Source organism: Lactuca saligna, chromosome 5 (genome assembly GCF_052625555.1).
Source record: "Lactuca saligna cultivar CGN05327 chromosome 5, ASM5262555v1, whole genome shotgun sequence".
NCBI classification, from domain to species: Eukaryota; Viridiplantae; Streptophyta; class Magnoliopsida; order Asterales; family Asteraceae; genus Lactuca; species Lactuca saligna.
Window position 1 is genome coordinate 288,262,971 of NC_136421.1, and position 10,310 is coordinate 288,273,280.

A 10,310-nucleotide genomic window follows, 5' to 3' on the forward strand; every position below is an offset into this window, starting at 1 on the left:
TAAATTTGGTAGATGATTTTCTGCGGCTTTATATACAAAAACTTTACCAAATTTGGAGAAGTGTGATAGAGAATGACTAGTATATTCGAAAGAGCTAGACATTGTATTTTGTTTCTGTTGTAAAGTGTTTAGAAAATGGATTTCAAAAGGTAAATTGGATGATGAAGGTTATGCATATTGGCACCATGTTACCACTAGGATTAAAGAACACATAATTTCATTGGATCATCTTACAAATATGAATAAGTGTTTTGATATGCGTAAAAGATTGAACTTGAATGAAACAATTGATAAAATTCAATACGATCAATTCAAGAAAGAAAGAGATTACTGGAAACAAGTCCTTTTGAGAATAATTGAAGTAGTGAAGTTTCTTTCTAAACATAATTTAGTATTTCGTGGATCCAATGAAAAGTTGTATAAAAAAGGTAACTATAAATTGTAATTTTTTTGTTCTAGCGCCAACAAATATCTTTTTGTTAATTATTACGAATGATTTCACTTCTTATTTGTTAATTGTATTTAATAGGTATTGGAAAATTTTCGGGTGTCATTGAAATGTTGGAAGAGTTTGACCTGGTTATCAAAGAGCATGTGTGACGGATCACATGTGATGGGCTTCATGTGTATTATCTTGGCCACTCAAACCAAAACAAACTAATATCTTTTCTAGCTTAAGAAATTAAAAAGTACTTATCAATAAGATAAAGGAAGCAAAGTACTACTCATTCATACTTGATTGTACTCCCGATTCAAGTCACCAAGAACAAATGACTATAATAGTAAGGTATTTAATGTTATCATATAATTTTGTTACTGTGTATGAGTCCTTTTTAGGTTTTTTAATGTTGATGATACCTCTGGAAAAGGACTATTTGATATTACACTTGAGGAGTTAAAGTCTCTTGGTCTTAAAATTATTGATATGCGTGGTCAAGGCTATGATAATGGAGCAAACATGAAAAGAAAACACCAAGGAGTGCAAAAGAGAATTTTAGATATAAATCCTAGAGCATTTTACACTCATTGTGGTTGTCATTCTCTTAATCTAACATTATGTGATATGACTAACAAGTGTGTTAAATGAAAGAACTTTTTTGGATTCATCTAATGAATTTATATTATCTTTGCAAATTCTACTAAGAGGTGGGAAATTTTGAAAGATAATGTTAAAGCTTGGAGTCTTAAGCCATTGTGGATATATGGGAAGCTTTAGTTCAAGTTGGAGAAAAAGATAATGGTGTTACAATTACAAGTGAAGCAACTTCACTAGCAGAAAAAGAATTTGGTGACTTTGAACTTTTGGTAAAAGATATGCATGTTGATAATGCCATTAGATAACTAAACAAATTGATTGGGTACTTCAAGGATTATAGAGAAACTGGTTTTTCAAAGGGGATTGTTGAAGCTAAGGACATTGCTATTGAAATGGGTATTGATATAATATTTCCACAAAAGCATTTGATAGAAAGGAAAAAAAAGTTTGATGAGAATTTAATTAGCGAAGAAGTTTCATTTACAACTAAAGAAAATTTTTAAGTTAGTTATTTCTTATTCACTATTGACCAAGCTATTTCTTCTCCTGAGACAATATTTGAATAATTCAAAGAGTATGACAAAGTATTTGGTTTTTTATCTCCACATAATTTGAGGGGAATTGAAGATAAAGATCTTAAGTCGTATTGTCATCGTATTGAAAAATCACTAAAGTTTGAAGAAATATCGGATATTGATGCCTAGGAACTTTATATAGAGTTGAAATTATTTGAGACATTGGAAACAAATGAATTTAGCAACCCTACAGATGTTTTGAAGTTTTTGAAAGAACTTTATTATTTCCCAAATGCAAGCATTGCATATAGAATATTGTTGACTATTCCAGTAACGGTTGCATCTGCAAAAAAAGAGTTTTTCGAAATTGAAGTTTGTGAAATCTTACTTACGCTCCACAATGATACAAGAAAGACTTAGCGGTTTGGCGATGATATCTATCGAGAATGAAATCTTAAAGAGTATATAGACTATGAAGAGTTGATCAACCTATTTGCAATCAAGAATGCTAGAAAAACTTTACGGATCGTCGCTTAGCTGTTAGGATACGTAATTACTCATTAAAATACTATGATTTTGCTTTGTTTATTGCTATGAAATTATCATCAATTTAATAAAAAAAATTAGTTTATGTAATTTAATTCCTTACACGTTAAGACATAAGGGCCTTCTTTATCCACCACATCCTGAGCAGTTGAATCCTCAGAACCGGCTCTGGACTTCTCGGCCTCATATCGAGTGTAGAGACCTGGTAGCGAGCCCCTACTCCATTCAGCCTAAAGCTCGAGGGAGTGGTAACACTCTTAATACCTTACCACATCATCTTTTTGAGTGTCACATTATTTTTCTCTCTTAGCATCTAATTTTTAGCATTTACGAGGGTGTGGTAACACTCTCAACATTCAATTTTTTTTTTTTTCAAATTTAATTATGTTATATATTTTTTAATACACAAACAATTAATATTAAATAAATTTTATTTTTTCAAATAAAAACACTTTAAATATGGAAGCTTATACTTTCTCACCAAGTTGATGAAACTTTGGAGATTAAATGTGTAATTTATTTATTTTTTTCCTTAAATTTCGGGTTAAAAGGTTAAAAGGAAGACACAAAAATAAAAGCTTATACTTTCTCACTGTAGAAGTCTAAATCTTATATTTTTTTTATAATAAAAAAACGAAAGTGATGTTAAAGGGTCTTACTTTAGACATACCAGTCTATTATATTTAAGTCTATTTTTTTCATTTATTTTCTCAATAATGATTAAAAACACTTTTTTTTTATCAAATGTCATTATTACAATAATAATTATGTAATGATTATTAATTTACTTTTAATTAATAAATATAATATAAATAAAAATTTATTTTTTAATAAAAAAACCTATTTGTAATTTGTAAAATATATTATTTAATAAAACTAATAGGACAAAAATTAAAAGTAAAATCTATTTTTTAAAGTCCATTTAATCTTATATTAGCCTATAATATTGTTCGATAACATGTTATTATATATTAAAATTATATTTAAAATCAAATAGAAAAAAAAGTATTTTTCTTAAATAAATTATTCATATTGATGTAATCATATAAATGTTTTCTATTTTTTATGTAGCATAATATAAAGTAACAATAATTATATTTCTTTTATATAATATAAATATATTATCCTTATTGAAAAAAATATGCCTACAAATCATTAAAAACAATACAAACTAAGATTTAAACAGTTAAAAATAATAAGATTAAATATTATATTTCATTTTAAAAATTAATAATCATAAATATAATTGTATTTATCCTTTATTAATAAACATTATTAAACATATGGGTTTAACAAATCTTTTAAAAGAAAAAAGATATTTAAGAAAAAATAAAAAGTTGGTTGATATACAGGGTTGAAATATTAAACTAAAAATAAAAAAATAAAAAAAAGCCGAATAATAGAACTTAATCACCCAAAAAATTGGACATATCTTTAAAAAAAAGAAAAAAAAAGGGTTACCGCTATGCGTCGATTGGCAGCCAAAAAATAGGGGCGTGGCTCATTGTCCAAGAAGGTAAGCGACCATTTTTTTTAATAAATTAGTTTATTATTGGAGTTTGAGGATTAGAGTTTTTTGTGCCAAAATAAATAGATTGGTGTGTAGAGGTTAAAAATAGATTGATAACTAGCGAGGATTCCTTAGCGAGACGGTTAGCAAATTCTCTTTCTTCTCGCTGCCAACCAACGAGGCTTCCTTAGCGAGACGGTTAGCGAATTCAATGGAAATCGTGGAAGCGAGCTTGGCTAGCGAGCCACTACTTCCGGCCTAAGGCACTAAAAAGAGATGTTAATGTAAAACTTTTTTTTTTTTTTTTTTTTTTTTTTGCCATTTTCCCAAATAAAAATGACGTATAAAAGCTTACTCTGTGCATAAAGTTTGAATTGCCAAATCAATAGAAAAAAACTGACCACATTGCCTTTGCTTTACTTCTTTACGAGCGTGGGTCAAAAAAATAACACCACAATTTGATTTTTTACCACTTTATCAAAAGAATAACACCCTATACATGTGGCTTATATACTAAAATGGGAGATTGAGACAGCATAATTCATCCGATTATTCTGATGCAACCAACCCGAAATTAAAGGTCAGGTTTCAAATGATTTTTTTTTTTTTTTGAAAAAACCAATTAAGACAATCCATTTAGCCCAAAACCAATTAAATTGACATGATTAACGACCCTAGATGGACGACCATTTATGTAATTACTTTTAAAATAGAAATGCAGATTAATAGTTCGATTTTTTTTTCGATCCAATCAATTTGGAGTCTGATTTTTTTTCGGTTCTTTGTTTTTGGGTTGTAACTTGTTCATTAACAAGTGTATGATTAATACCAAAATTACATATTAAGATTTGAGAAATTAAATATCCTTTTATTTTTTGTTATTAATTTTCTTCCTACTTATTTAAGATAATGAGAAGTATACAAATTTAATATCTTATTCAAATTTAAATTAAATTAAATGATACTTATCATCATCTAAATTAGATAGGAAAATATTAGACACAAAAAATAGGAGAATATTTATTTTTTTAGGATTTATTACAAATGATACACTAAAACTTAATAAAAGAAAAAAGAAAAGAAACTAAAACATCATGTAGTTAACAAAAAAAAAAATAATATGTTTTATAATTTAAAGCTTTCAGTCTCTTTCAGATAAATGATCTGGACAAATACTAGCTCTAAATTTGGAAGTATTGATGTTTCAGAAAAGCTGAGCTGGGCAAACGTAAAACGGTAAAAGGAAGTGTTAGCATAGGTAACTCCATCATTTTCATCATATGCTTTGCAGACTGCAGTCATCCACCCCTCACACTCACCAGTCACAACAACCTCAATTTCAGTGAGATCATCTCCTTGGATTCCATTTCCCTCTCATACACCTGCAAATCAAAGCAACCAAGCGCATCAATGGCGGCATTTGAGCTCAACAAATCCAAACAACAAGTCTCCACCATGTTAAAACAAGGCTTTATCTCTGACTTCTTCCTTTCTCCTCCACCATCTTCTTTCACCTCTTCCCCCTCCAACCCCTCTCAACCCATCCAAAGCCCGATCCGATCCGCCCCCAGCCCCACCCTCTTCGAGATGATGACTGAAGAACAGACCCGAGACTCCAGCAGACCCTCCACACACCTACAATCATTCGACACTGCTAGAATGCGGATCGAAGAACGGGTCTCTAGGGTTTTATCTGGAGCCCCGTTTAGAAACCCTAGCGATTGGGGGTTAGGGTTTGGAGATGTGAAGCTTACAATCACGGCTCGTGATGGTTTCAGTGTGTCCATGGATGTACACCGGGAGGTTTTGGCCAGTCGCAGCCTGTTCTTCAAGGAGAAACTGGGCAGAAGGAGTGGCTCCCACCATTCTGTGGAGATTTGCGAGTGTGATGATGTTGAAGTATATCTCGAAACCCTAGTTCTGATGTATTGTGATGATCTAAAAAAGAAGATGATGGGTGAGGGTGTTTCTAAGATCTTGGGCTTACTCAAGGTACACCCATTTATCATTCATTTCTTCCAAAATTCCAAGGGTTTTAATCAAATTGTATCTGCTTTCTAAATCAAAATTTCGGATTTTGACGTCAGAAGTCCAGTTATTCAGATCGACATTGTTGAGTAATCTAATTTAATTGCTAAATTCGAAAACGTCAGATTGTGTAATGTACTAGTTCGATTCTAATTTGGATTCCAAACATGATCGATTTGACTTCAAAAGTCAACTCAAGTTGAACTTCATATTCATGCTCCTGTTTGCAGGTATGCGATTCATTGAAATTTAACGATGGGATATCATCATGCTTAGAGTATTTAGAAGCTGTTCCTTGGTCAGAAGAAGAAGAAGAAAGAGTGATCTCAAACCTTCAAGACCTCAATCTCCATAACGATCATGATGTTCTACAAAGAGTCGCATTGGAGCCATCGACATCTTCAAGAATCGATGACATTTTCTTAAGATTACTCACCGGAGTTCTCCAAGCAAAAGACGAAAAAGCCCGTAAAGAGATGAAAACCCTAATTTCCCGATTACTCAAAGAAGACAACAACTCCACATACAACAGACTCGACATCTCTAAAGAAACCCTTTACACCATTTGTCACAAATGTCTTACCTCTCTTGTTCATTGCTTATCTGAAGCAACTTCTTGTGAAGAAAACAGAGGAATGATGAGTGAAATAGCTCGAGAAGCCGATAATCTTGAATGGGTAGTTGAAATCTTGATTGAAAAAAGAATCGGTGAAGAATTCGTGAAGCTATGGTCAGATCAAAACGAACTTGGTGTTCTTCATTCTAAAGTTCCAGTAATGTACAGACATAAAATTAGCAGGATAACTGCTCAACTATGTATTGCAATTGGTAGGGGGAACATTTTGGTACCAAAAGAGACACGTGTGTCTCTTCTTTCAACATGGTTGGAAGCGTTATATGATGATTTTGGATGGATGAAAAGGAGTTCAAGATCAGTTGACAGGAGATTAATTGAAGATGGGATTAGTCAGATCATTCTTACTCTGCCATTGTTGCAACAACAAGCTTTCTTGATGAGTTGGTTTGATCGGTTTCTTGAAAAAGGTGATGATTGTCCAAATATACAGCGGGCGTTTGAGATTTGGTGGAGGAGGGCGTTTGTTAGGCAGCCTGTGGTGGAGCCTCAGTTGCAGATAACTGTTTGTGATTACCCTAGCTGAGTTTGTGGTCAATTTGGAAGGTTTATTAAGTGATATGTACATATGAAGATGTTTCTTATATGTAATTGTGTTATGTGGTTTGGTTGATTTTGGTTAAGATTTGTTCAACAGATCATAAAGAAGAAGAAGAAGATGGTGTAGCTTAGAGACATTTTAGTGAACAGTTGGTCTGCAATGGGATAAGTTAAAGCATCATATGTTTATCATAAAATTGTTGTACAAGAAACTAAGTGAAGCCTTGATGTTAATCATGAGCCGTTTTTTGAGATGGTTTCGGTAAAAATTAGAGCATTTAGATTTTTAGGAAGAATCGAGGTGAATTGTTGTTCGTTGTGGTTATCACAAGTAATTGATTATATTTTCGTTTAGGGGCATTTTGGGTATTTGATGAATATCAAGAATAATTTTCATATTTGATTAAGCAAAACCAAACAAAGATTTATTTTATTATTATTATTATTATTATTATTATTATTATTTTTTGCAAAAGTAGGGCATTATTTGGAAAATTAGGATCTTTTATATTTACTTGGCAAAAATAGGGCGGTGACACCAATAAGATTCTTATGTTTACACTGTGAACCCTTTAAATTTTCAGTCTTGCACTTTCATATCTATTTGAAGATGCATTACAATTACGTCTTTTTTAATTTTAAAATATATACTAACAATATGTTAAAGTTCATTTTATATATGATAGGGTAATAAGTGCTTTTATTTATTTATTATTATTATTATTATTATTATTATTATTATTATTATTATTATTATTATTATTTTGTAGAAGTAGTAGATATTTGTTTAGGTTTTTAATTGTTGACCTTAAAACATTTGTTACAATGCTCGTGTAAACGTTTCGGATATTATAAAAGATATTATAAACTTATCAATTTTTCTTATTTATATCCTTTATGTATGTTATAAATCAATTTACCAAGCCATAGAAAAATAAAGAATATGTTTAGGGATGAATATGGGACGGATAAGGGGCCGGGTTGACCATCACTATCCTCATCCCCAAACGCCTAATCTCGTCCCCAACAACATCCTCATCCCTGATGGATACAGGGAATCAAATACCCCTCCTTTTAAATTTTGGGTTTTTCCTCGGTCCATACTTGATCCATCCCTAATCTATCAAAATAATAAACTAAACTTACGTTAAAAAATCAAGTTTAATAAGTGATAAAAAAACAGAGGCCATAATCAGATTATGTTTACATTAATCATAAAGTCTAACAAGCATCAAACCAAGAAATAACATTTTTGTATACGAATCATCGAACAAAGTGAGAACCATAAAATATTAAGAACCTCAATTAATTAGTAAATATTTACACGATACTCTTATCAAAATGTTAAAATCCTAATTTTTTGTGTTTTTGGTATGAAAAGAGCAAACTTATAATTTTTACAGTCTAATATTTTCATCCGTATATGCTCTTATATTTTAACACAAAACTTATATAAAATACATATTTACATAGTTCATTTACAGTTTAATGAAAAAAAATTCACAACTTAATACAAACTGTTTCACAATAATTCATTAATTCAAAGAGGTCAAAAACTCAAACTCTACCATGACATGCCACCACCAACCACTTGTATCAACATATTACTCGTCATTTCTTCCCTATCAGATCTGTAGATAAAGTCATGCATTAACAACTTAAGTATTACATTCACAGTCTAATAAAACCTATTAATTCACTCGTTTTGAATTTAATGCAAAACAATTATAAAAACTAGTGGATTATCACAAATTTATACAACAAAAAAATAAATATATTCATAAGAAAGTTAACACAAAAATTTATAAATAAATCATTCATATTTTAACACAAGTTGTAAAAAAAATAATAGCAAAATACAATCAATTCACAATTTAAACAGAAAATCTATAGTTTAATGCTGTCAATTCACATTTATAAACACAAAAATCACAGTTTAACATAGAAAATTAACAACTTGATCCAATTCAATTCATAGTTTAAAACAAAAAATCATAGTTTAATACAAAAAATCATATCTTAATACAGTCAATTCACAGTTTAAATAAAAAAAATTACACCTTAATGCAGTCAATTCACAATTTAAAACACAAAAATCGCATCTTAATATACAAAGTTCATAGCTTAGTATAATAAATCTCAGTTTAATATATAAAAAGTATGCTTTCACAACCATATTATCAACTTAACACTGTTAATACAATTAATTCACAGTTTAATACACAAAATTTATAGTTTAATACAATAAATGAACAATTTAATACACAAATTTCACATCTTATATAGTCAATTCACAGTTTAAACAAAATATTCACATCTTAATAGAAGTTAACACTAAGATTATAAATACAAATGAGAGACTAAAACATTAAATTCACACCTTAACAAAAGAAAAAAAACGATAAAAAAAATGCACCGTAGAGATCTACAATAGATGTAAGTAGAAAAATAAATATAAAACATGCATTCACAGCTTAAAACTTATAAAAAATCATATATTCACAACTTAAACTTGTAACAAATCATGTATTCACAACATAAAACTAACATTTTCTTATTCATAACATTTAAAACTAATATTAACATGACCAAAAAATTAATAAAAACATTTAAACATCACAATTAACAACTTAAAAAACATTGATTCACATTATTTGAGCACACATTAAGATTATAACACATTTTAAATTTAATTCACAACATAACAGCTAAAAAAGCTAAGTTATGAAACAAAAATCTATGCACGTATCATAACAAATGTAACATCCCATTTAAAGTAGAATAATTAAATAATAAATTTGGAACCATGAAATGTAATATTATTATTATTTTATATTATTATTGTCCGAAATCAAATAATATTTAGCGGGGTGTTGGGTTCGGGAAGCCAAATGACAAGAATTGAAGTTACAGGAGTTAAAGTGTAATTTATGGGTTTATTTTGCAAAGGATTTTAGAAGCCAGGGGGTGTTTGGTATCTTTTGGACTTAATATGAAAGGGTTTTGGATGGCTGGGGCTATTTACTAAATACTTTAGACTTATTTTGCACAGAAGTTCATATGGAAGGGTTTAAATGGTAAATTAAGGACTTGAATTGAAAGAAAAGAGAGAAAGAGGTGCCATTTCGGTCATTATGGATGGAAGTTTGAATGGAGCTGGGTATATAACTTCATTACCCGTCAAACCCTAACCCTAAACCTCTTATGTTGCAGCTGTCACCCCAACTCCCTCCAGTCGCCACCATTCGCCTCCCTTGTCGCTCTAACCAACCAAGACCGTCGCCGACTCGTTGTTGTGAACCACCAAGGCGGCCACCTTCGTCTTTGCTTCCGTTTGCTATTAAATCCTCCACCAACGAAGGAGGCTGCCATCGCTTTGTCCCTCCGACTACCACGAGCCACCGTGAGGGTGGCTGCGTTTGGATGTTTTTTCGCATCGTGCGTAGCCGAGGAAGACCACCGCTCTGAGAAGCTGCCTCGTTCCGTGTCCTCCGGTTACCG

General features: G+C 30.8%; 2 protein-coding genes across 2 annotated transcripts; both read left to right on the forward strand.

Moving 5' to 3' along the window:
- Positions 1 to 238: 238 nt before the first annotated feature.
- Positions 239 to 1,539, forward strand: LOC145046842 (uncharacterized). The gene is made up of 6 exons (XM_078995104.1): positions 239 to 428; positions 530 to 594; positions 705 to 787; positions 838 to 1,031; positions 1,190 to 1,305; positions 1,369 to 1,539. Exons 1-6 carry the CDS (start codon positions 239 to 241, stop codon positions 1,537 to 1,539), a joined length of 819 nt encoding a protein of 272 aa, XP_078851230.1.
- Positions 1,540 to 4,824: 3,285 nt separating this feature from the next.
- Positions 4,825 to 7,061, forward strand: LOC145048146 (BTB/POZ domain-containing protein). Its single transcript, XM_078996566.1, has 2 exons — positions 4,825 to 5,599; positions 5,866 to 7,061. Exons 1-2 carry the CDS (start codon positions 5,018 to 5,020, stop codon positions 6,793 to 6,795), a joined length of 1,512 nt encoding a protein of 503 aa, XP_078852692.1. The 5' UTR covers positions 4,825 to 5,017; the 3' UTR covers positions 6,796 to 7,061.
- Positions 7,062 to 10,310: the final 3,249 nt, after the last annotated feature.

What these genes read in the sequence shown, in the direction of transcription:
- LOC145048146 (XM_078996566.1), top strand. Translation starts at nt 5,018, where the DNA reads ATGGCGGCATTTGAGCTCAACAAATCCAAACAACAAGTCTCCACCATG. An exon ending in AGATCTTGGGCTTACTCAAG is followed by an intron (nt 5,600 to 5,865) that starts GTACACCCATTT and finishes TCCTGTTTGCAG; the next exon opens with GTATGCGATTCATTGAAATT.
- LOC145046842 (XM_078995104.1), top strand. Translation starts at nt 239, where the DNA reads ATGAATAAGTGTTTTGATATGCGTAAAAGATTGAACTTGAATGAAACA. An exon ending in CAAATGACTATAATAGTAAG is followed by an intron (nt 788 to 837) that starts GTATTTAATGTT and finishes AGTCCTTTTTAG; the next exon opens with GTTTTTTAATGTTGATGATA. An exon ending in TTGGTGACTTTGAACTTTTG is followed by an intron (nt 1,306 to 1,368) that starts GTAAAAGATATG and finishes GGGTACTTCAAG; the next exon opens with GATTATAGAGAAACTGGTTT.